The sequence below is a fragment of the Capsicum annuum genome, chromosome 4 (assembly GCF_002878395.1).
Source record: "Capsicum annuum cultivar UCD-10X-F1 chromosome 4, UCD10Xv1.1, whole genome shotgun sequence".
Classification (NCBI taxonomy): domain Eukaryota; kingdom Viridiplantae; phylum Streptophyta; class Magnoliopsida; order Solanales; family Solanaceae; genus Capsicum; species Capsicum annuum.
In genome coordinates, this window is record NC_061114.1 from 226,920,828 (window position 1) to 226,946,158 (window position 25,331).

The 25,331-nt window shown below is 35.1% G+C and overlaps 3 protein-coding genes across 11 annotated transcripts; all 3 read left to right on the forward strand.

Moving 5' to 3' along the window:
- Window positions 1–3,996: 3,996 nt before the first annotated feature.
- LOC107866954 (probable ubiquitin-conjugating enzyme E2 16) lies at window positions 3,997–8,631 on the forward strand. Of its 2 annotated transcripts, none has more exons than XM_016713014.2 (6): window positions 3,997–4,159; window positions 4,243–4,346; window positions 4,489–4,591; window positions 5,147–5,210; window positions 7,986–8,074; window positions 8,153–8,631. In XM_016713014.2, exons 1-6 carry the CDS (start codon window positions 4,130–4,132, stop codon window positions 8,246–8,248), a joined length of 486 nt encoding a protein of 161 aa, XP_016568500.1. In that variant the 5' UTR covers window positions 3,997–4,129; the 3' UTR covers window positions 8,249–8,631. The 2 variants fall into 2 exon arrangements, with proteins under 2 accessions (XP_016568500.1, XP_016568501.1); XM_016713015.2 differs by having other exon boundaries at window positions 4,041–4,159; window positions 4,240–4,346.
- Window positions 8,632–9,835: 1,204 nt separating this feature from the next.
- Window positions 9,836–16,448, forward strand: LOC107866955 (ribosomal RNA small subunit methyltransferase I). 6 transcript variants are annotated; one of them, XM_047411260.1, is made up of 10 exons: window positions 9,836–10,198; window positions 10,564–10,631; window positions 11,581–11,677; window positions 11,755–11,883; window positions 12,161–12,269; window positions 12,367–12,511; window positions 12,919–12,961; window positions 14,083–14,256; window positions 15,779–15,889; window positions 16,068–16,448. In XM_047411260.1, the coding sequence occupies exons 1-9, from the start codon at window positions 9,971–9,973 to the stop codon at window positions 15,878–15,880; spliced, it is 1,095 nt and encodes a 364-aa protein (XP_047267216.1). In that variant the 5' UTR covers window positions 9,836–9,970; the 3' UTR covers window positions 15,881–15,889; window positions 16,068–16,448. The 6 variants fall into 6 exon arrangements, with proteins under 6 accessions (XP_047267216.1, XP_047267217.1, XP_016568505.1 ...); XM_047411261.1 differs by having other exon boundaries at window positions 9,852–10,198; window positions 11,560–11,677; window positions 14,116–14,256; XM_047411259.1 differs by having other exon boundaries at window positions 9,854–10,198; window positions 11,560–11,677.
- A 3,730-nt stretch (window positions 16,449–20,178) lies between these two features.
- Window positions 20,179–24,747, forward strand: LOC107866956 (BEL1-like homeodomain protein 3). 3 transcript variants are annotated; one of them, XM_016713021.2, is made up of 5 exons: window positions 20,179–20,948; window positions 21,466–22,481; window positions 23,091–23,458; window positions 23,543–23,603; window positions 23,874–24,747. In XM_016713021.2, exons 2-5 carry the CDS (start codon window positions 21,573–21,575, stop codon window positions 24,504–24,506), a joined length of 1,971 nt encoding a protein of 656 aa, XP_016568507.2. In that variant the 5' UTR covers window positions 20,179–20,948; window positions 21,466–21,572; the 3' UTR covers window positions 24,507–24,747. The 3 variants fall into 3 exon arrangements, with proteins under 3 accessions (XP_016568507.2, XP_047267220.1, XP_047267221.1); XM_047411264.1 differs by having other exon boundaries at window positions 20,179–20,578; XM_047411265.1 differs by having other exon boundaries at window positions 20,187–20,286.
- The last annotated feature ends 584 nt before the right edge of the window (window positions 24,748–25,331 follow it).

Genomic DNA, 25,331 nt, shown 5'->3' on the forward strand with positions numbered 1-25,331 from the left:
ATATATATATATACACATAAACCTATTGTTCAAGTTGGTTTTTGGAATGCTTTGCAAATATTGGTTTTATGGAATTATGGAAGAGAATTGTGGTGTTGGGTTGCTAATACTAGATGCCAAACATTTCATTGTAGCTAAGTGATTTGTAAAGGCGGGAAGTTGTGTTGAATTGGTATCCGAATCTACGACGAGGTATGTAAAGCATACTCTAACAATGTTCTTTGGCATGAAAACACCAATGTTCCATCAAGTAAGATTCCGAGGTTGTCCAAAAACATGTATTGTTCTACGTTACCAACGAAGTTGTTTCCATCCTATAAAGTGTCAAAATGTTTCATTGATATACCAAAAGGCTCCTATTTCATTGTTGTGATATTGATGATTCTGAAACACATTGTTGATGTACCAATGAGTCTTTATTACATCGTTATTGTATAGAAAGTCTATTACTTGGTTCCTATTGATGTATCATTGTTTCAAAGTATCAAAAATGTGGTGGCGACCGAAATAACAATCTCAAAGATTAATTGAACTAAGTGATGGGAGTTCTCTCTTATCGGGTGGTATCCCAGGGGCATAAGTCTAGCATAGGTCGATCCCTATTTATGTGTTTATGGGTGGTATCCCAGGGGCATAAGCCTAGCATGGGTCGATCCCAGTTGATATGTACTGGAGGCAGCCTAATGGTCACAGTACAGTACAGTAATGATTACAAAGACGATAAGAACGAAGGTAAAGTGATTGAATAAATACAATGTACAGGTTGTCATAAGTTCTAGTAAGTGTGGTCCACTCCTATTACGACTTATTCACTTGTTTCTGATTTCTATTGAGCTCCTATATCATATGTGATTATCTACAGCTTTACATACTCAGTACATATTTCGTACTGACGTCCCCCACGGGGGACCTGCATTTCATGCTGCAGGCACAGGTGCTTCAGCTCATTCACAGCATAGATAGGAGCCAGGTCATACAGCTATTGTTGGTGAGCTCCAGTTTGCTTCGGAGCTTTCCGAGTCGGTCCCGTATGTTTTGTTATTGTACAGGAGTCATGTGTGGGCGGGGATTTGTCTCGACCCTAGTTATGTCATGTATATCCTAGAGGCTTTGTAGACATAAGGAAGGGTAAAGTCATGGAAGTTTATATAGTGATGTTATATTTGTATATGTGGTGGCCCCGACGGCCAAGTATTATATATATATATTTGTGCGTGTTGTGCTGATACAGGTAATTAGACCCTTCTATATGCAACGAAGTGCTGTCCAAATTTTTGGTGACATGTAAGTGAAAGTACAGGTATTTGAACGGGTTCTCCCGGGCCTTCTCGGCTTCGGGTGCCAGTCCGGCTCGATGGGATTTTGGGGCGTGACAATACCGTACCGTGCCATGCCCACCCCTGGGCGGATCCAGGATCCAGACTTTCCGGGTATCAAGTAAAATTGTCAGCTGGTACATTTAAGACGCTTGTTGCCCTAGTTTAATCAACAATGCTTAAACAAAAAAAAAACGACGCTTGTTGCCTTGTTTTAACCAACAATGCTTAAACAAGTCATGTTTTAATTAACAATACTTAAACAAGCTTTGTTTTAATCAACAATGCTTAAACAAAAAAAATAAAAAAATAACCTGTTTTAATCAACAATGCTTAAACCAAAAATAACGATGCTTGTTGCCCTGTTTTAATCAATAATGGTTAAGCAAAAAAAAATTTAAAAATGATGTGCTGCTGATCAAGATAGAACCCACGACCTTTGACCCACAAAAGTGGGAATTTACCACTTGCAGATAGTGTTTTGGTATTTTGTGTGACAGATTTAATATTTTATTATATCAGTCTGTATATGTAGAACAATGCTTAACCAAAAAAAAAAATGTCAATTTACCACTTGCACTAGATAATGCTTTGGTATTGTGAGTGACAAATTTAATATTTTTCTATATCAGTCTCTATATATAGAACAATGCTTAACGGCGCTTTGCCACTTGGACTAGATAGCACTTTGGTATTGTTAATGGCAGATTTAATATTTACTATATCAGTCTCTATATATAGAACAATGCTTAACGACGCTTTGCCACTTGAACTAGATAGCACTTTGGTATTGTTAGTGGCAGATTTAATATTTACTATATCATTCTCGATATATATAGAACATTGTTTAACAGAAAAAAAGCTAAAAAAATAATATGCTACTGCCCGAGATCAAACCCATGGCCTATTACACACAAAAGTGGAGCTTTGCCACTTGCGCTAGATAGTGTTTTAGTATTGTGGGTGACAGATTTAATATTTTAATATATCAGTCTATATATATAGCTATATATATAGTCTCTGTCGAAATTTACTGGTGGCGTGCCACCCCCACAAGCCTTAATAGATCCGCCCCTGTCCTTGCTTTGGACAAGAGAATAGAATCTTACATTTGTGAAAAGAAAAGAAAAGCATATTCACATCAATACATAAACATGCCTTTTAACTATTGGTCACAACCGACGTCTGTGTCCTTTCAACTTTGAGTGTGCATAATTAGACACTTAAACTTGTATAATGTTGAATGAATAGACATATGACTCCTTTGTAGCATCCGACGTGACATTCACGTGAGACATCACTTTGGACGTGTGTATCTACCCGTTCAACTTTATACAAGTTTAAGTGTCTAGCTATGAATATCCAAAGTTGGACCGCGTAGATGTCATCTAAATAGCACGTTTATGTATTATGCGAAACACATTTACAATTGTTGGGATTATTGTTAAATAAATGCTCTTAAAGCGAGATTGGGGAACTATTTGCAGAAAATTTCGCCATTTATCCCTTTGTCGAGACAATTATTTAGTAAATTATCCTCTTTATATATATATATATGTATTTTTGTTGGACCTTTAGATTACCATATAAAATTACTTTTTGAGCAAACTGAAAATTTTATGAGTAAATATTAGATCACGGTCTAATATTTTATCTGTAAGTTTGAGCATATATGAGCAAAAAGTGTACCGAATCTGATGCTTTTCAGAAAGATTTTTCAAAAATTATATTTGCACAAATTTTTATTATAAGTACTAAGAAAAGTTGACATTTGTGTAAATGAACCATCCATTTCTGCAGTAGATGAGTTGTTTCTTGGGCTGGGCCCAATAACTTCTGTACATAACTCTGGTTGTCCCAATAAGTGCTCCTTTATTAATGGGCTCATTTTCTAACAGGCCCATCAATATACCTTCGGGATCAACCCAAGTTTGTTGTCAATGTATTAGTTCTCTTAAAGAAATTTGATTTTGGTTTCCTTTTTTCCTAAATTTTTTTTTCATATTTTAAGGTTTAATTTCTTTTTGTTTATTGATTATTCAGACCTTATGGCTTTTCTTTTTTGGTCTGAGACCTCATGACTTTGACAACACCTTCATATTTCCTCCCTTTATTTTCGGTTCAACTAATTTAAAATATAAATCTCTTTTGCCTTTTTGACAACTCTAAAATAAGTTTATTTATAAATGAAGACGTCTAAATCAGTATTATTGTCAATGTTACAATAAAACAAAAGTGATACACTATTTTAGATAAATAGTACATTTGACTCGACATATATAATACAAAATCCTAATATAAATAGTTCAGACACAATTAATTTTCAAAATTGTAAGTCTAAATCAATTCCTTCAAAAATATAATTTCTACAATATAAAAATTTGTTGGCTTATGCTGTTTTAATTGGGAAATATATGGAATCAAACAAAAATGTCAAATCTAGATCTTTTTTACATCAAAAAACAAAGATTAGTAAAACTTTTTAAACCTCCAATGAACAAATAAACTTTTTTACAAATTCCAACGTGGACCTTTCATCAGGTGACTCCTCCTAAAGCCCGCCACGTGTCCAAATCTGATGATAAACCACACGTGAGTATCCATCTATCATCAGTTTCTGTACCAAAATCTCGATCTTTCAGAATTTACAACATCATCCACTAACTCTCCATAATTAGAAAAAACACCCCAGAATTTCTCATCACCTTACATTTTTACCCCATATAAATTATTCAAACGTCCACTCTACGCAGACCAGTTCTCTTTATTTCACCATCCTTTTCTCTGTGTAATAACTTCCCCCCCAAGACGCCATGACTAGCCCTTCTGCTTCTTCTCGCAAGGTTTGTTTTTGGATCTTTCTGTAAATTATTATTATTATTTTTTATTTCAAAAATTGTCTGTTGATTGAGTTAAAATGTAGTAGGCTTTGAGCAAGATCGCATGTAATCGGTTACAGAAAGAGCTTATGGAATGGCAGGTTAATCCACCTGCTGGATTTAAACACAAAGTTACTGATAATCTCCAAAGGTATAATTTTTGTGAAATTGATTTTGTTTAGTGTTATTTATTGGATTTCAAGAAAAGGGTAGATTGGAAAAAGGAAAAAGATTTAATCTTTATTGTTTTTTTTTAATGAATTGTTTGGAATTTTTGTGTTTATGGATGGTAGATGGATAATTGAAGTGAATGGGGCACCAGGAACTTTGTATGCAGATGAGATGTATCAGCTTCAGGTTGATTTTCCTGAGCATTACCCTATGGAAGCCCCTCAAGTGAGTGTCCTCTTTTGTTGTATATTAATTCCCTAAATATAATTTTTGAGCCTTCGCGAAAATTGGTAAATTTGTTGTCGTGTGACCTTGTCGAGCTGGAAATAGCCTCTTGGAGAAAAACATAGGGTAAGGCTGCATATAATAGACTCTTGTGGTCCGTCTCTTTCCTGAATCCTGCTAAGGATCAAAGGGGGATCACTAAGAAGAAAAGGGTATAAGTCCTGAAAAAGAAAATATTGTTTGGTTGAAGCAGTAAATATTATCGGTTATTATTAAGAAATTTCTGGACCTTCAGTATGGTGAAGTGCAACATTGATTTAAAAAGGAAACACTTCAGATAATGATAAACTAATAAAAATACTTTTATATATATGTGTTTTTGCATTGGTTTAACTGTTTTAAATACTTCAATTGGTGGTGAGGGTGGTTGGAAGGAGTCTAATTTCTGCAGTCATGTGTCTGGAATGCAAAACATTAGCTTTCTTATTTGATAGTAATTTCCTTCTTTAAAAGTTTATTTTATCTTTACTGTAGCATTGTCTCTTGACTTGGCAGGTTGTTTTTATTCCTCCAGCTCCAGCACATCCTCACATTTATAGCAATGGACACATCTGTTTAGGTTTGTTTTCCCATTCCATGCAAAGCTTTTGTTTGCTCATTTGGTCATACTTGCTTCCTACGATGAAATAACATGAAGTAATCAATGTGGTACTTGAAAACTGCATATATCTTATAACCGTAGTTCATATACCATGAGATGAGTGAGAAACATTTTCCCTCTATCGGAGGTAGTGGTATGGACTGCATACATTCTACCCTCCCCAGACCTCACTATGTGGGAATATACTGGGTTTGTTGTTGTTGTTGTTCCTCAGCATGGCCATTTCTCGACAGTATCTTGAATTGGTATTATTATTGGATTGCATTTGTGCTAAGTGTGATGTTGTTGCCCCTGTTGCACCCTTGATTATGGTTGTCTGTTTTCCTTTTGTTTCTTGTAGCATGCTGCTTCACGACAAGCGAATTGAGTAAAGATGAAATCTAGCCTAGATATGGTTATTTTGGTGTGGCTTTGTGGACTTATCGTGCATTCTTTTATTTGTGAACGTGTCTGTTGAACTCAATTTTGTGAATAGTGAACATGAAAAGAAGTTATTAGCGTTTAACATCTTCTGGATACGTTGAAGCTTAAATATGAGCCTCTTGGTCAAATCTACTCACTAAAACAAAGAGGCAATTTCAGAGTATACCGCTTGATTGCCATGTGCTCTGCACCGTGATCTTATCTTCTTTTAGCAACCACATATAAAATGCATACTCTCTTTGGAACATTACCGGAGTAACAAAGGTGTTGTTGATTCTTAAAATTGGCTGCTAGAGTTTCCTGGTTATTTAAGATTACCTTCTTAATATCAAATTTTGCCAAGGAACTACCTACTATTACCATTTTAGGCTACTGAGTTGTGTCCATTATTCCAAATGACACCCGCCTGTTGTTTCAGTTAATGTGACTTACTTTCCTCTCGAGTTTGTCTAAAAACGAATGTCACTATTTTGTATTTAGGAAGTTTCAATTCTAAGATTCCTATTTTTCCCCTAATGACACTCCTTGGCTTAGCATTTTTAAGACCACAAGATTCATAGGGTACTTTTGGTATGCTATACACAACGTCAACAATATGGCCCGTCAAACTAAGATATATAAATGAAATGGAGGGAGCAGTATATTCATTTTCCATGGAAAACTCCTCTTAATCTATATATCAAAATCATATGTATCTTTAAATTCTCGTCACAAGTTTAAAAGGTAATCCCAGATAAGTGGAGATGGGTAGAAGACCCAGGTCCATCCAATATCTACCGAGTTTTGAGTCGTGCGCCACTTGTTCCTCAGGATTTCTTGGTCACAAAAGAAAAGGTAATCATGGGGTTCAGGAATTGCACCAATTACCCTCCTGTTTTAGCATGTTTAGGAGCTGATGGATGCTTGTATTCCCTGTTCCATGACTAGATCATCCTTCTACATAGTGACATCATTTAGTTAAAGTCAGAAACTATCATGTTGTGTACTTGTAAATCCATAATTTGATTGGACCTTACTGGGAAGAAAGTATTTGTTCTCTTCTCATTGTTATATTTTTCGTTTATCTTCTTTGTATCTTCATTTATTTATCATTTTGTTTGTGTGTTTCATTTCTTTTTTTTTTTCGCTGGGGTGGCAGGGGTGTCATTAGGGCCCTGGATTTTTCTAGCTTATGGTCACTAGTGTGGCTGGTTGGCAGTTATTCCCGATACTGCCATGTTATTTAGGTAGATTCACCTTTGTAAAGTGCTCTGTTTGGAAGAGTTGCCGCGTGGCGCTGCAGAATACTGATTTTGCAAATACGAGGCAATGCAACATTATTTCAGTACACAGACTTCGAATATTTAGAAGAAAATGTGAGAAAATGAGCTTAGACCAAGTTTAATGCATGAGAAGCGAAGACGATGATGAAATTTTATTTATGATTTCTTAAATACGTGCAATATTTATTGAGTTCCTATTACTACTTGTTTGTGGATACTGAAATTGTCAGGTCTTGTTGTATACTTGTATATGCTGGTGGAGCGTAGATAATTAGTCATCAGCATATGCATAGACTCCGCTGGAATGTCTAGCTCTTTGGTTTTGAAGCCACAATCCACAAGTTAGACCTGATACTTTCAGATAAATAAAAACTTACTGCTCTGAACAGAAACGGGAGCATGTTATGATGATCTTCTTGTCAGTTATCTTCTCCTCCTATTTGCTAAGTGAGAAAAAAAGAAAGGAATTAGAGGACTTAGAGAACTCAGACACACACAGACATGTATGTGTATATATGAAATGTTTTTCAGAATTATGTGAACTTAGATCCATCGGACGAGTAATATTATATTGTTGGTATTCTTGCACAAGATCAAAAGTTTCTCATTCCCTGATTTTGTTTGACCGTGATACTATTTCAAAATTCAAACAGATGAACTATAATTTAAAATTGCTGTAAAAATTTCAGTTAGTTGGTAGTAGCTGTCGTCTAGCTTTTAAATGTATACCTTTTATTTCTAAAAGGAATATTAATCAATGTTTTCTACTAACAAAAGTTAATCAATCCCCGTAAAGGCCTAAACCGATCTGTATCTGTCAATTCTACTTAAAGAGGTGTGGTTTAATTCTATAGCATGCCACCCGCTTCTCCAATTAACTGTCTTATGTATTATATGGTTACATATTGCTCTGAATGACATCTTTTTATGTGCTGGACAGAATTTTGGTTATTTTGTTGTCGAAATATGCTTACCCCCAATTGAAAAAAATGTGTAATAATATTTGTGATTCAGTATTGACTATTGTGTTGCTGCTGGTTGGTTGCAGATATCCTGTATGATTCTTGGTCCCCTGCCATGACCGTTAGTTCTATCTGCATCAGCATTCTCTCAATGTTGTCTAGCTCAACTGTGAAGGTCCGTTAGCATTAAACTTCAATTTCTTCATGAACTCAAGATCTCATATTTACCTTGCCTGTTTTCCGCTTTGAACAGCAACGTCCTGTGGACAATGATCGCTATGTCAAGAACTGCAAAAATGGCAGGTCTCCCAAGGAGACGAGATGGTGGTTCCATGACGACAAAGTGTAGTAAAACAAGCTACACATGACTGCAGCATTAGTGAATCCCAACTCCCGTGTCAACTGAAAAGTTCTCTCTTCCATTCCGAAAAGCAAAGAGAATTTTGGTTTATACAACTAGTAAATAGAAGGACAACTGACATTCAGAATTTGCCAGTTCACATTAAGCGCTGAGCAAAATTTTAAAGCTGCGATAAAGCAGCCTTTTACTTGTATAGCAGTGCTAGTGCTTCTGGCTAAATGTGAGACAGAAGCATATATTGGAAAATTATGTTGTGTTATCTGGCTGTGGCCTTAAAAGCCAACCCTTTATCGTCCACCACCTTATGTGTGACGATGTACCATGTAATCTAACTTGCTTTGCTTGATTATAAGTTGGGGTTAAAAATTCTACTCGAAGTGTATATACTTTCCAGTACTTGTTTCTCTGCAGATGAACTTCAAGCTTTGTTGTGCTTACAACCTTTGTGGTCATTTACTGAACATACCAAATTAGGAAGACATCATTGCCTTAGCCTTTTAGGTGTTGAACCAAAAAGGTTACGACATATCCAGGGTAGTCTCACAAAGTGTGGTATGGGAGTGTAGAGTGTACATAGACCTCAAAGGTAGAGAGGCTGTGCTGACAGAAACTATTCGACCTCTTTCATGAAAGGGCTCTTACACACGGGGACACTGGCTGATCCCGCCGACAGGAGCAAAGGAAGGTCTCTTTCGCCTACGAGCAGCATTTGTACGAAGAAGAAAGGAGTCTCGTACAAAGGGTTGGAAAGAAGGCTTTTACTTTATTTCAGGTGGGTTAGTGCATATCTGTTCGGGCGGAGGCGGATACTGATATCTATCCCTGCTTCAACCAAGATTTCGAGATCAAGCCACCGTAGACCACAAATGAGAAGTCTTTTACTCCAAAGGAACTTTCTTGCAAAACCATGTATAGAAAGTGTTTGGTATGAAGAAAACACTTCTCCGAAAATATTTTTAATCTTGTCGTACTCAATTAACCAAAAATATATTCTCTACGAAAATAATTCCTTTAAAAATTACTCCATATAAAATCACTTCCCTAATAAAAATATTGAAAACAAGTTCCAAATTAATTGTCTCCTCACCCCGGAAACTCACTCCTCGCCTTATCCATCCCACCCCTATAGTATTTTACTAAATTACACATAAATGCTGTAAAAGTAATATTTTCTTATTTTATTCTTAAACAGTAAAAAAAAATACTTATTCCATCCCAAATTATTCGTCTTAAATTTTCTAATTTCTCATTTTACTTTTCATATTAATCAAGACAAGACAATCTTGTCCCCATTATATCCTTAGTAATTGATCACTCCTTGTTGCTAGCATTGAATTATCAATTTTTGAAAAATATTGCAAAGACTTTGGTAATTTTATAATCTTAATTATCCATGCAAAAAGTACTTTGGTATCAGTTATATAATAACTACATCAATATTGAAACTAACAATACGACATAATTAATAGAGGCAAAATTGTAAAGTTGCATTATCAATTATTATTTTCTTAATAATTGTGCTATCTAAATTTGAGACGAATAATTTGGATCGGAGTGAGTACTTTTAGTCGAATTAGAGATCAGATACTAACAAATTTCTAATTAGCAGAAACCCCAAAATTTCAACAAAACTATCAAAACAGTATTAAAAGCAGCTGCAAAAAGGACACTTTTTCATTTTGTTGAAGAGAAGAATCAGTTGAATCAAGAATGCTTCTACGCCTCTATAATCCCATGTCCATTTTATCATCCTCCATGTTCACCCAAATTCCCAGGCAGTTTTACAAATGCCCACTTCCATTATTCACTCATTCTGTGCAACCCCACATCTCCACTTTCCCTAGACACTTCACCCTTTCATTCTATTCTAACAATGCTCATACCTCCAATACTGAGGCCCCTGATGACCTGCAGCTTCACCTATCTAATTCTAAACAAGTAAAGTTGCTAACTTTGTCTTTCTTGATCTCTTTGTTGTTGTGTGCTTTTATGTTTTCTGTACTGAGGAGAGTCTATCGGAAACAGTCTCTCTACTTCATTAGAGGTAGTGGTATGAACTGCGTACATTTTACCCTCCCCAGTCAGGCCCCACTTTGTGATAATACACTGGTATGTTGTTGTTGTTGTTGAAACTTTGAAGCTGTGGAAACAGCCTCTGTTGGTGTGGTTGGTCCTTTTCCGAACTCTCTGCATAGCTGAGCTTTAATGCACCGGCTCTGCCTTTTTCTTAATGTTTTAAAACAAATTTCTGAGCTTGGTGTTAAGTGTGAACTAATTATTACCTTTTTCCCCTTTGTTTTTAGTCTCCTTTGAAACCAGGTTTGTATCTTGTGGGAACACCAATTGGCAATCTTGAAGATATAACTCTCAGGTACATTCACTTGGATGGATGGTTTTTAGATATTGTTTAATAATGTATCGTATTGTGTTGTACTGTATTGTTTTAATAAGTATTACGTTTGGATAAACAGCCTCTCCACTTCCATGAGGTAGGGGTAAGCTCCGCTTATAATCTAACCTCAACCTCCCCAGACCGTACTTATGGGTTTTCACTGGGTATGTTGTTGTTCTTGTTAATGTTTGAATAGATTGTATCATTTTGCATCGCTACATATGGAACGCGTTAATAATTTGAAGGATAAACTTACAAGAATAGTAGGGTACGAGGTTAAAGATAAAATGAGCAAAAAAAATGAGATAACACACAATCACATCAAATCGGCTGTTACACAAAATGGGGCTTTTCGCCGTTACCTGAAGATGGATTTAACGATATTAAGTAATAATCAAAGAAACATTGTATTTAAATGGGCAAACGGAGAATGGCAGCATCTAGTGCAGCCTCACCCTGCCCCTTTGGCTTGAACTATACATTATAGTTGAATAAACACGCGCAGACACACTCACACACTAAGTTCAAACCTAATATTTCAATGCGAAAGAATAGCATTATACCTGCAAAATTTCATCGATGTTATACATCAACTACTATTGCATCTCAATCCTGAGCTAGTCGAAGGTCCGCTATATGACTGAATCCTCAGGTTCTGCATGTTCATTTGGACCTAGTTTCATTCTAATACGAGTTCTCTAACTTTAGAGGTTCTCTATATGTATTAGATAAAAGTATAATGGATATTATAGTCGAACAATTTGAAATGCACTCGGAATAAGTTTGCGTGCATTACATGTATTTTTCCTGTGCATAGGAATGGATTAATTGTTGGTGTTTTTGAAGCTCTAATCTTGAATGCTGAACGTCAACATGGTTTCTTTCTTCTGTATTCTCTGCCTTTCAGTGAATTTGTCGATGCTTTCAGGGCTTTGCGGGTCTTGAAATCGGCAGATGTGATTCTTTCGGAAGATACAAGGCATTCTGGAAAGTTACTTCACTATTACAACATTAAAACTCCTCTTGTAAGTCACTTTTGGGTTATGCTTGGTGCTTTTCTTAGAGTGCTTGTTTGTGTGTAACAATAAGCTTTAGGTTTCAGCTTAGTTATCACAAGTTTAACGAGTCACAAAGAGCACAAGTGGTGCTGAGGAAACTACAAGATGGTGAAATTGTCGCCCTGATCAGTGATGCTGGCACACCAGGCATCAGTGATCCTGGAATGGAACTGGTGAGCAAGCATATCCTTGTTAGTTATCTTGTGGGTTATTCGATTCATTCTTCCAATTGTGTTCAATATCCATTAATATATGCTCTTTCCTAGGAGAATTATATTAGCTGTTTGTGTACCATAGGAACCAAGGTAACATACGTGATACCGTATTGAAGAGTGTGACGTGAACATTCTCTATATATTTGCGGAAAGAGCAGTAATTAGGTTCTCAGGCTTCCTGTCCCACATCTTGTCTATTGAAAAATATGCATCTGAAATATTTTTTAAAATGTAGGCTAAGCTGTGCGCGGATAAAAATATACCTGTTGTTCCCATCCCTGGGCCTTCTGCTGTGGTAACTGCTCTTTCGGCCTCTGGCTTACCTACGAATGAGTTCACATTTGGTAATACTCTGATACACTGTGTTTTTTAGTTACTAAATTTCAAGAATATTAAGTGAAATACTGGTAAAACCGATTCACATGTTATCTCATTATGCAGTTGGTTTTCTTCCAAAACATAGTTCTTCGAGGAGAGAGAGGCTGATACTTTCAGCAAATGAATCAGCAACACAAATCTTCTTCATTCCACCTCACAAGCTTTGTCAATTTCTTGAAGAGGCTGCTGCTATATTTGGCAAGACTAGGTAAATATCTACCGTTCATTGTTTCATACTCAATTACGATTTGCACAAATTCAAGAATTCCCCCGACACCCCTTGTTTCAAATAAGAACTGACACTTACTCTTTAATGTCCTCATCATACCCTGGGTAGCTGCACGGAAATCAGTGGTTGCAATTGTTTCGTTCCTCTTTGCTAAATTTCAGAAATTTACTCTAGTAAAACTTGCTTCCTTAAGTTGGAGGAGGGACCTCAGCATGGATGGAGAGGGTGTAAATATTCCCCCACCCTCCATGCCACTACCCTGCTCCCCTTTTCTCTCATCTCACAAATATATAAAAAGACAAATAGGGAAAAAGAATTCGTACTTCCACTTTTACAGTTGAGTTACTTTTACATGTTACTATTTTAGATTTTATGCTTCAATGTAGGCAGTGTGTCATGGCTCGGGAGATGACCAAAGTTCATGAGGAGGTAAGTGTTTATGTTTTAAGCTTACTATTCCCTGGTAGTTTTCATTATTTCATGATCATGTTTGTTATATTTAGAAGCTAGTGCATAAGTAACTATCTAAAACTGGAAGAGGAATAAGGGAGATCACGGATATTTTGAAGAGGGGTAGGCATTATTTTTTGTTTCTTCTGGAAGAAGACCGGATTGTTTTTTTTCTTTCTGTGTATTGTATGTTTCAGCACTCTAAAATAGTTCATATGTAGGTTAAGCGTTCGCTTTTTTGGTGCACTCTCTTGTTGTATATCAGCACTGACTTGTCTAGTTAATAAGATTGATTTGAATTATTAAAAAATTAGCTCCTACGCTGTAAATGGAATTCGGAAGATACAGAATGGGGTGCCCGGCTCTCCTCAAGAAAGAAACAAATTCATCATAGACATATAAAGTCGATCATCTCACTGACCAGTCTCTCAGTCATTCCATCAGAACTATAGTATGTATTTGAGACTTCGTGGATCGAGTACACACATCTTCCTACTGAAGTAATGCTCTGATGTTTAGATTAGTGAAGCATCTCCGCAAGTAATACTGCAACCTTGTTAGTGATATTTAAAAATCTTTTTGAGCTGTTCAATTGACAAGTAGAGACTCATTGCAAAAGGACAAAAAGGGAAGAAACCAGTGTTGTGTTTACTAACATTGAGGAATTCCTTCTTAATTTGCCTTTTCTAAGAAGGGTAGTGTCATTTAACCTCTGATGCTTTCGTAAGTGTACATTGTTTGCTAACACCATCGCTCAAATTGTGCATGTTCACCAGTCACCACTACCCTTCCCAGCAAATGAATAAAATAAATCCACCTTAAAAATGAAGCTTCTTGATTCAATAACTTCTTTATTCATTTATTTTAGTTCTTCCGAGTGCCTTTTTCTATACCTTAGTTACTATGGTGATCCATTATGATTCGTATGTTTTGTAAGTTCAAAAGGCGTACTTTGATTTTTTTCCATATCATTTATTATTGATTGGAAAAGGCTTTTGTGAGCTTCGTTAGTCATGCAATTAGTAGTTCACGATGTTTCACTGCAACTTCCATATTGTTCATGGTGTCTTAACTTTAGTATTATTAACTAAATTGATTAGTTCTGGCATGGCACCATCAACGAAGCAAAACAGGCATTCTTGGCACACCAACCGAAGGGTGAAATTACTTTCTTGATTGAAGGCAAATCAATCAGTACAGAAGAGAGCCCATCAGAGTCCCAGCTGGAGAACGAGTTGAGGGAGCTGATTTCGGAGGGACATTCTCTTTCAATGGTAGTAACTTTTCCCTAAATAAAGAAACAGCCTCTAGCAGAAATGCAAGGTAAGGCTGCGTACGATACACCCTTGTGGTGGGGCCCTTCCCCGGACACCGCGCATAGCGGTAGCTTTAGTGCACCGGGCTGCCCTTTTACTCTGTAGAGAAATCGAATTTTTTCTGATGGGTTTACATAGTTTAATAAAGATTAATAGTTACCACATTTATCTTGAAAATCCCTCAGAAGTTATTAATAGAGACTTAAGGAGTTAATAAACATTTTATCTTGATCAACTATCTTAAATTTATTTGGTCAATTTGATTTTTGGTAAGGGTTTGGGATTTTTTCTTTTTTGCTGGCTCTCTTCTTCTAGGTTGTGAAGGATATAATACATCGAGGTCTCAATATTGTGTAATACATCTGAGAACAGAAAACCCACACATGAGGACTACTCATTACTTTGTATTAGGTGTAATGAGTTAAAATCCATTGAGTAGGAACGTTGGATATTACTGAAGAAGATCTTTTCTGCATAAAATATCTTTTCCGAAGATGTTAATGGAATTCTCTATGGCTTAGCTATATTCATAGACTTTCTTTGTGTTGTATAAGCATGATTTTTTTTGACCCTATGAAGTATGATCTCGTATTGAGTTCAAATCTATCGTGGAGGCACGTTCGATATTACTGAAAAGATCCTTCTACTATATGAATAACTTTTTCTGGAGATGTTACTAAAATTCTCGTGGTTCACCTAATATTGATACTTATTTTTTGTTTTCTAAGCACGACTTTTGTTTCTACTTTGCCTTTTTTCTATTTTCTTATACTAACCGAAATTTCAGTAACCTATGGTCTTGTTTAATACGTAACTCTCCACCTACCATCCCAACCTTTTGGTGTTCGCTTTAGTTACATTTTACCATCGAAATTTGATGGTTAATTCCATGAAAGAACCATGTCTGAAATTTCACTTGCTTAAAATTCGGAAGCTGTGTCACATCAATTTGTTGTAACCCTATCTTTTACTCATTTTCACGGTTTACTTGATTAAATCAAAACACCTTTCAAACTAAATATGTAAATGATGACGACAGTTACTGTTCTCAAAAAGAAATATATGTAAATTATTATGCTGTTTATATGTGGCAAATTTGTTGCGAATTTCAATGTCATACTTCTCCGTATACTTGTAACATTTTGCTTTCATGTTAACCAACCTAATTACTCTCTAGTCTCTTATGTTACTGATGATTTACGGTTCTGCTGCTCAGTCGTGCATTACCTTGCATGAATGTTATATATTCTTAAAGTGGATGTAACTAGTCTAGAATTATATGAATATGTACTTGACAATGATACCGGAACTTACAATATTTAGCAACAAATTGATGGACATGGCTGAGTTTACCTAATAACATTCTGTAACGGTGCATTGAGATACAAGTTGTGGTTAGGTGCTATTTACACTGCAGCATGTCTTTGTATGATTTTTGAATCTTGATCTTCACTACCTATAAGATATCCTTTGTTCACAGGCCGTCAAGTTGGTAGCAAGTGGAAAGCTGATGAAACGAAAAGCAATATATTCTCTTGCATTAAGGAAATTCGGAGGACAAGTAGAATCAGAAGATGACTAACTCTATCCGGTTAGTGTCTATCTCTGTCTGTTACCCTCTCTCTTCCAACCACTACCCCACCATCCTCCCAAATTTAAGAAAACTGAAAGATTACTCCATTGCTTTCATTGTAATTTAAGTAACAGCTTATGTTTATGGTTGCTTTGATGTTAACCAGTTTGATATTTTCTCCAACTGCTTTGATTAGGAGAGGAGTTTTCTGCTATCTTCCACGTCCGTATGATATCAGAGTGCAAGTTAAGGCAAATGGAGTGCAGCACACTATCCATGACTGTTAAGTATGTGTTTGACTGAATTCTTGTTGGGGAGAGAGGTTATTATATACCGTAATGTCGATACCATGGAGGTAAAAACTTTGGTTATAGGAAAATGACATGAAATTTGGTAAGAGAGCAAGCAACATGTTCCTATAGTAACAAGCAATTGTTTGTTAAACAGTCTAATAGTCTGAGTCACATAGGAGTATATCACATCTGATTAGCTTTTTCTTTTTATTGTTACTCTGTTGTACTTGTATCTGTCAACATTTTTCGATTAGTTTTGTATAAAATCGCGCTCATTTGATGCATCCGAGTAGTTTTATGTTGTCTTTGTCAGGTGCCATTTTTGGTTATTAGTGAACAATCAGTTTCAAATCATTTTTCCTTGAGCCAGGATCTATTGAAAACAGCCGGGTATACAATCTACCCTTCCCACACCATGCTTGTGGGATTACACTGGGTATGTTGTCGTTATTATTCCTCGAGTCAGGGGTTTACCGGAAACAACCTTTTCACCTCACACGGTTTCCCAGACAACATTTGAGAGATCATACTGGATATGTTGCATCAGTTTTAACTCAATGGATGAGCAACTTGTGTTTGTATTCACATACAAATATGTGTAGTGTGAAATGTTTTTAATACTCAAAAGTTGTCTTCATGTTTTACTAGAAGAAGTTACCTAACTTAATATATATATTTAACCAAACACAAAAGAAAAAAATACTAGTAGATAAAAATCACAGAGCAAAATTTACAAGTTTTCATTATACCAACCTGCCTTGTATTTAAATTTTCACTTTAGGTGTTAAGACTTTATGCAAGTAACAAAAACCATTTTAAAATCTTCCAAGTGATCATTTGCTAAATCAATTCTACACCATAATTTTAATATTTCTCTTAGAAAAAAAATAAAATATTAGGAGCTTGTTTATTCCAAAAGTCAAACATTTCCTCTTAGCACCAAAATTCTTTATTTAAGAAAATTAAATTATTTAAAAATAAAAAATTAGAATCCTCTCTTTTACAAAAAGAATGTAAAAGCTGACTATTGAAAACTTTGTATACGCTTTCTTTAGGCAAATATTTTTAAAAGTTGAGCTATTATTGTACCCTTTATAATATTCACTTTTGCTTAGAAAGTATAAATTTCATTTCTCAGAGTTTGTGTTCTTTTTTATTTTTCATGTACTTACTCTACAGCTTGATCACTCTGAACCCAAAATGTAAATTATTTACGACTAAAGATAACTTCATATTTACTAAGGTGAAGGAATAATTTTCGCCAGTACTAATATAGTTTGAACCCTCCATTTCAACGTTCGAAGACCACTCTCCGGTCTCACGTTTTTCAATTCAACTTCAAATGTTTTTTTTTTTTTTCATTTTCATTAGAAATTTCAAATAATTCCTGTCTACATGCTTCCATAATATAAAAAATTCTTAAAATATAAAAAAGTAGTTGCGTGCAATTGCACTAAACTGATGTTTAAATATACCTAATTAAACAATGTAACGTTTGAATAATATATTTTTCTAGTTTCTACCATTTAAATTCAAATTACTACTATTAAATAGAAAATTTGTTATACCAAAAGAAAAAAGAAAAAAATAGAAAATTTGGAAAGAACACGTAACCCACTTTGTATTTTCCGAAATATACTCATAAGACCTCGTTTGTTTGATAGCCGCCAAATTTACAAGATTTCGACATGTTTCATTAAACATACCACTCCATATTTTCTTTTATTTCGCTCGATGTTTGATATCTGTATAAAATTTTGATTTAATTTGAATTCATCGAATACATAAATATGTTATTTAACTTGACTTCAATTAATAATTATGTCTTTCATTTTAAGTGTGCACAAATGAATACTTAAATTTGTATAAAATTAAACAATTAGAGACACATGTACTGCGTGGATAATACAAATAAGCTCGAGTACATCTCACGCAAGTTTTCGCATAGAACACACCTGTCTATTTAATATTATACAAATTTAAATTTCTATTTGTTCATATTTAAAATTGGAGAACATAAATAGCGTTGAAGTCAAATTAAATAATATATAAATATATTATTTCATTTGAATTTGTGTTAGAAATATTTTATCTCAAAAGTGAGTTCTTCCTTTCACGAAATTGGAAAAATAAATATAAATTATTTTGTAATAAAGATATTTGATATGAAGCCAAACTCAAATCCTGTTGTAATAGTCATACATTTGTATACACGTCTTTATAAACCAGTGACTTATGTTTTTTCTTTTTTTTTTCCCCAACGTATCCCACAGTCGGCAGTTGTGAGACTAATTCTCCGTTCCTCTGTCAGCACACTAAGCGGTAGGAAACTAACCACAGCGTTTGCTCCATTTGCCAGAAACAGAAATCGAACCTCCAACTTCTTACTTAAAAGACGTGACGATGAACCACCATGTCAGCTCTAGTGGTTCAGTGACTTATGTTATTGTTTTCTTCCTTTCCACTTTTTTCAGACATCTAATTTCCACACACTGAACAACAACAGGTGGATAATGAGGGTCCCACTTTAATGAATTTTGTGTTATAGAAATAAACATAGGTATGATTTTATTTTTTTTTAAATTAAAGATTATATCGTTTGGTAGGATCTACTAGAATAATACAAAATATAATATATTTATAATAATTGTATTAGTAATGTTAATATTTAGTTATACTTGTATTATTTATATTCAGATTTTTTCTTATAAGTGTTTGATTTGGCGAGTTAGAGTAAGCTTACATTGCATGTTTCTAAAAAAATTATTTACAAAAAATCCTCGATAAATATAATATAAATAAAGTGGAAAAGGTTTTGAGGAGCTATTATATTTTTACATATACTAATACATGCATTAAACTCTCTTGCATTACTAACACTTTAGTTTTTCATGTGTTAATTATGAATAGCATAACACACAAACGAATGTATAACTAACAATGGTAGATCTGCATAGGGTTCAGAGGTTTCATCCGAACCCCTTTTTTCGGAAAATTATACTATTTTTACATGGTAATAAATTTTTTTATGTATAAATAATAGAGGTTGAACCCACTTTGACTAGTCCGTATATATACTATTGAACCCCTCACTGAAAATTCTGAATCCGCCCTGACAACTAATGTTATATAGATTGAAAAAGTGTCTCAAATAAAATACTAATAAGTAATAATACTTAAAATGCAAAGACTGCAATAAAGGAATTAATAGTCAATGGATCAGTTGGTAATAACAATTTTCTTAGTTCATTCTAGAGTATTAAAAATGAAAATGTGGTGTACAATTTAATATAAATTTAGTCAAATAATTTTTAAATTTAACCGAAGTATGTATTTCATTTTCTTAAACCGGTAACTTAACCAAAATATGTATTTTCTTTTTTAGACAGACTAAAAGAAAAATCATCACATAATTTGAGACAAAGGAGTATTATTTTACTTTTCTATCTTGGTATGTTAATTCGAAAGAATTGGTTTTATAGGTTATTGAGAGTTTTTTTAAATTATAACTTTTTATAAAAGATCTTAATTTTTACATATATAATATTAAAAAATATTTTCTTGTCACCTTTTTTCTTGGTTTTCCAAACAATATTATATTTAGATTAAAATTCGAGACTCAAATTTAAAATCTCTAATTAAGAATGAAAGTATATTTATCACTTCATCACAATCTCCGATGAATGTCCTCACATTTAATGAGCAAGAATCCAATATCAAACTATACCCTCCTATTTATATCCCAAATAAAAATAGAATCACCACCATGAGTCGTGATGCAGTGGATGAGGCTGCTTTACCCTTAATTAGAGTTCGAGGGTTCGACCCTAGTTATGGAGAAACAAAAAAAAATAAAAATACAATCAAACATAAAATAAATAATACTACCAATTACTATTATTTTTATATTCCTCTGCAAGACCTTTCTCCTCCAAACACTGAACAACAGTTGGGTCAAGGGGGCCCCACAGAAGAGAATTTTGTGATATATAAAAAAAAACAGTGTGTATGGTGTGTATCACACCCATACATAATAGTATACATGTATGTACAAAAAAAAAAAAAAAAACCAACTACCTAACCAAAGCAAGCTGTATCATCAAACTGTTTAACAACACTTTGGTAACTACTAGGAACAAAGAACAACAAACTTTGTTTATAGTTTAGTTTTAAGGAACCCCTTAATGTCTAAAGATTAAATTTTTATTTTCTTGGTTTAGGTCTACCAACTGGTGGTTACTGATTCAGACCCTTAACCATCAAAAAAAAATAAAATCCAATATTCTCCTTACCAAGATAAAAACAACTACCCTCACAATATCAGTTTTTTGTTCTTAGGAATAACCCTTAACAAAATTTATGAGAAAAAAAAAAACAATAAAGAAGTTTCTACGGGTGTTTTTTGAATTTTGAGGTGGTGCTTTGAGACCCCACTAGATAAAAGTTTGGTATTATTGAAAAGGAATATATTATTATTATTGTTGTTGTTCTTTTTTGGTTTTGATGTAATATCAAGAATGGAAGGTTGGAGTTGATTACTGATTATTCTTTGCTTTTTGTTGTTTGTTTTTCATGATTGTTGTTTTGTTTATTAATATTTTTTTTGGTTGGTGTCATTGTTCAATGATAAGGAGGGGTTGTTGTGCTTAGGATCTTTAGGATCAGTTTTTGTCTCCATATTGGAAAGCTTTGGTTTTGAGCCAATTGGGGTTTCTGTTTTCAATCACTCTCTTTGTGCTCCCTCACTTGAAAGCACAAAGATTTGTTCTTTTTTTTCTTTCCAGGTAAATTCTATCCTTTTCATCTCTATATTTTATTACTACTTGTGTAGTTAAGTAATGTTTTTATTCCATAAAGTTCTTTTCTTGATTATGTTGGCTTCAATTTTATTGCATCAAATCCCTGATGATGATGGTGGAATTCCTATAGCTACTGTTGCTGTAGTGGGGTTTGATCATTTCATTTTCTTCTTCTTTATGAGAATCTGATGGAAAAGGAACAAACTTTCTTGTGATGTTGTTTCTGATGTTAAGTAGTAGTTCAATATGGTCATTTGATGATACTGTGTCTCTTTGAATATTGGCTTTCTTTTCCAAGGGCGGAGCTAGGTAGGGTCAAGGGGTTCATCAGAACACCCTTCCACGAAAAATTACATTGTTTATACATGGTTACAATTATTTTATGTATATATCGTAGATGTTTAATCTCCGTTTGAAACCTTTGGTGAAAATCTTGGCTCTGCCACTGCTCTTTCCTGTGGGGAATATGTTGGCTGAATCCTGTTTTCTTCTTCATTGACAGCTCATAAAAGAATTTATTCCAGCAAGGGGCTAATGACTTGTAGTTCAAGCGAGTCATTCGAGCAGGAACCTGTGATTCTTGAGACATAATAGTAGGGGATAGATATAATGTCTGCTTACTATTCAAATTTGTCCAATCAAAGAGAGGTCTTGCCAATGTCTTTTTTGCCGGATGAGAAATTTGTTTCTTATCAGTCAACTGATCATTCTGACAGTCCGGTTCATCTAAACCAGCATTCCGCTTCAGTCTCATACTCGGAGTTGCCTACTCAGAACTATGGTGAAGTTCAAACAATGAGAGGCAAAGATGAGATGTTATTCATACCGCCAACCAGTGAATCGGGAGGTATGCAACCAATTGGTAGGGCGGTGAATGCTGTACCCAACTTTTTGGAGAATTCGGTTATGATGGATCCCCATTCTTTTCCAATAAAACAGCTTCTTGTGCCCAACAGCGAACAAAGCCTTCAAAATCAAGGATTATCTCTTAGTTTGGGTACGCAAGTTCCTCTTTCGCTTCATGTGTATTCATATCAAGATGACTATACGAATTCTGGTCTATCTTCTCTGGTGGGTACCCATGTTTTGCACTCGGAGCAGGGATCAGAAAACAAGGAATCTAAAGTTGCTGAGTACTTGTCATTTGATCTAGCTGGAGGAACTAGAGCTGCAAATAATCCCCAAAGTTCCATGAGCCTTAGAGAATTGAATTCTGGTGTTCGTCCGCATGTAGTATCAGGAGCTGCAGCAGCCATTTACAATTCCAAATATCTCAAGGCTGCTCAAGATTTGCTTGATGAAGTAGTTAATGTTCAAGAAGCTCTAAAAGAATCAGATAAACTACGTAACTTCAATTTGCTCGGCCAAGATCGCTCAGAAGAAGCTGATCTTAAATCTAGTAGTTCAGCTACTGGTATATCTGGTGATCATAATAATTCAACTAAAGCTGAAATTTCTCCTTCAGAGCGACATGATCTTGAGAGCAAGATGACAAAGCTCTTTTCGATGTTAGATGAGGTAAATTAAAGCTGGATTTCTCCTTATTTAGCTTAAGGATATTTTTTGCTAAGTCAGGCCAAATTTCTTGCTTGTGCTGTTTTTAGATACATGTTGTCGCAGTCGCACTGATGTCTTAGCGCGGTTTGTCTTGTGTCGACACTTTAATGCTATTACTAAGATCGATTGTTTTGAGCATTATTTTCCAACATGCAACTCAGACTAGGCTGAAACTCTTTTGTAGAGTAATTAATAGCTCCATTTGTATTTTGGTTTCGACAAATGATATGTGTTAAAGGCAAAACTAACTGCCTAGGGGAATGAACTAGGAATTTGGTTGCACTCTTGCCTAGACATGAATTCTGTCTATGTGACCACTGAGGTTCGATATTCCCTTTTTCCTTTGTATTCCTCACCTATAAACTTTTATATCTGTTTGAATCGCACAATTAGGATGTTCTCTAATCTTCCGCCGCTCCTTAATATTCATAAAACATTTAACTGTGTGTTATATGAATTCTTAGCATATTCTTGGACAATTCAGTTTCCACCTGACCTCTATTTCTTATATTGATGCAGAAAAGTTGTCTGAAAGCTACCTTGTCAATTGTGATTGTATCTTTGTTGTAGGTGGATAGGAGATACAAAGAGTATTACCAGCAGATGCAAGTAGTGGTATCTTCATTTGAGATGGTTGCGGGGCTTGGTGCAGCTAAACCGTACACATCACTTGCCCTTAAGACCATATCCCGCCAGTTCCGCTGCTTGAGGGACGCAATCAAGAAGCAGATTCAAATTACTCGTCGAAGCTTAGGGGAGCAGGGTGATAGTCAAGGGGAAAGGTTATATCGTCTCCGATATGTTGACCAGCAGTTGAGGCAGCAAAGGTCCCTTCAGCAATTTGGCATGATGCCTCAGCCTTGGAGGCCACAGAGGGGCTTGCCAGAGACTGCTGTTTCAGTCCTTCGTGCTTGGCTTTTTGAACATTTCCTCCATCCGTATGTCTCTCTCTCTTTACTTCCGACTGACTTTTCATCTGTTAACATGCATTCTGATTCATTTTAGTCTTGGTGTTTCTTCAGATACCCAAAAGATTCTGAGAAAATCATGCTGGCGAGGCAGACAGGTCTAACGAGAAGTCAGGTATACATCCATGGCTATTCCACTTTGAAGCATAAAAGAAACTTAACGCTCTTCTTTTGTATAGAACTGTCAAATCTATTATTGATTTTGGAACAAAGAACTGTTCGAATTACATTGTGTAAAAATTCTCGGACAACCTATCTCTGTGTATTTTCATATAACATTCTAGCTGCATCTCTTATTTGTTGGTTCAATATTGAATTTAAGCAGACGTCTTAATGCTCAAGTGATAGTCAGCTATCTAACAAATATAACTTGTGCTTGAGTCAGGTGGCAAACTGGTTCATAAATGCTCGGGTGCGCCTTTGGAAGCCTATGATTGAAGATATGTACAAGGAGGAGTTTGGTGTGGCAGAAGCAGGGTCCGGAGCTTCACCAGAACGACGACTACTGGTAGACTCCAAAGAAAAGTCTATAGCTGAAAACACAGGAGAAGAGATTCCGGAAAGCTTTACTACTCCAGCTGCTAATTGCAGTCATCTCGACCCATCTGACGAATCAAGTAATGTTGTCACTAACGTACAAAATAATCCATTTGCAACCAAATTTAGCTTTCAAGACGGTGCTTTTGAACATGAGAGGATTGATTGTGGATCAAGTAAGTTGCAGAGCGAACAAATTCCTATTACTCACGGGTTTGGTCTTAAACCGTCTAGTGATGGAAATATCATTGGTGCTCTCAATACATACCATCCATCCATGTTAGGTGATATAATGGGCAATCAAGTATCACTTGCCCTACGTCTGCAAAACAGTCAAATGGACCAGCAGCCACAGTTAAGAGAGGATGAGAAGACGGATTCTACTGTGGACATTGGCAAAGGCGAGTATTACTATATCGACCCAGTAAATCAGCAAGAAAGGTTTTCGGGCCCTCATCTGCTATCAGATTTTGTAGTGTAAAAAAATCATATCTTGCACATAATTGGTTATAAGACCTTTTTTCCACTTATTGTATCGACGAGAAGTGGATTACCAAATATGTATATATACTACTGGATAATCCATCTGTATAATAGTGAGGAGATTGTGTATGTTAGTCTAGAGATAGAATGTTCCATTGATATACACATATATTGTAATTTTGTGTTTAAATATGAGAATAAAGCTTGCAGAGAATTTGAAATTCTAAGTTTCTGTTCCACCAGCTGGTGTATGGAATCTCGAATATTAAGGGATCGTGAGGCGTTCTTCCTCGTGATCAATCTGAAGTGTTGCCCGATTTCTCGGAGATCAAATATATTACAAGAAGGTCAACATCATCCTTCATTCAAGAAATATGTCAGTTTGTTTGTCTTACTTTCTTTTTTAGTTTGTTTCAAAAGAACGTCTCTTTCCTTTTTTGGCAACTCTTTAGTTTCAACTTTTCACGTAACATGTTTAAGACAGAAGTATTCTTTTACTTTTTTAAACTTCGTGTCAAGTCAAAATCAGACAAACAAATTGAAACGGAGAGAGTATTTGTCCAAGTTTCCTGACCTCTGAATATTTAAGATTGACAAATCTTTAATGCACAGCTTCCTGTAACATTAGATTTGTACCTGTACACTACTACTCTCTATCACTAATATTTTGGTGGTGTTAATTTTTGTCACACTCATATATTTATTGTATAACTTGCCATTACGATTCAAAGGGTAAAAAGTGAAATCTTTTTGATGATGTTAATATTCACCAAAGAAGATACAAGGAAAGCAGAACTTTCTGCTGATAAAATTTATTCAGCTG

Bases quoted from the DNA above. Each gene is read 5' to 3' on its own strand.
- LOC107866954 (XM_016713014.2), top strand. From the start codon at position 4,130: ATGACTAGCCCTTCTGCTTCTTCTCGCAAG. The intron at 4,592-5,146 runs GTGAGTGTCCTC...TTGACTTGGCAG, and splicing joins ACCCTATGGAAGCCCCTCAA to GTTGTTTTTATTCCTCCAGC. The intron at 8,075-8,152 runs GTCCGTTAGCAT...CGCTTTGAACAG, and splicing joins TGTCTAGCTCAACTGTGAAG to CAACGTCCTGTGGACAATGA.
- LOC107866955 (XM_047411259.1), top strand. From the start codon at position 9,971: ATGCTTCTACGCCTCTATAATCCCATGTCCATTTTATCATCCTCCATG. The intron at 11,678-11,754 runs GTAAGTCACTTT...TTTAGGTTTCAG, and splicing joins ACAACATTAAAACTCCTCTT to CTTAGTTATCACAAGTTTAA. The intron at 11,884-12,160 runs GTGAGCAAGCAT...TTTAAAATGTAG, and splicing joins GTGATCCTGGAATGGAACTG to GCTAAGCTGTGCGCGGATAA.
- LOC107866956 (XM_016713021.2), top strand. From the start codon at position 21,573: ATGTCTGCTTACTATTCAAATTTGTCCAATCAAAGAGAGGTCTTGCCA. The intron at 23,459-23,542 runs GTATGTCTCTCT...GTGTTTCTTCAG, and splicing joins TTTGAACATTTCCTCCATCC to ATACCCAAAAGATTCTGAGA. The intron at 23,604-23,873 runs GTATACATCCAT...TGCTTGAGTCAG, and splicing joins CAGGTCTAACGAGAAGTCAG to GTGGCAAACTGGTTCATAAA.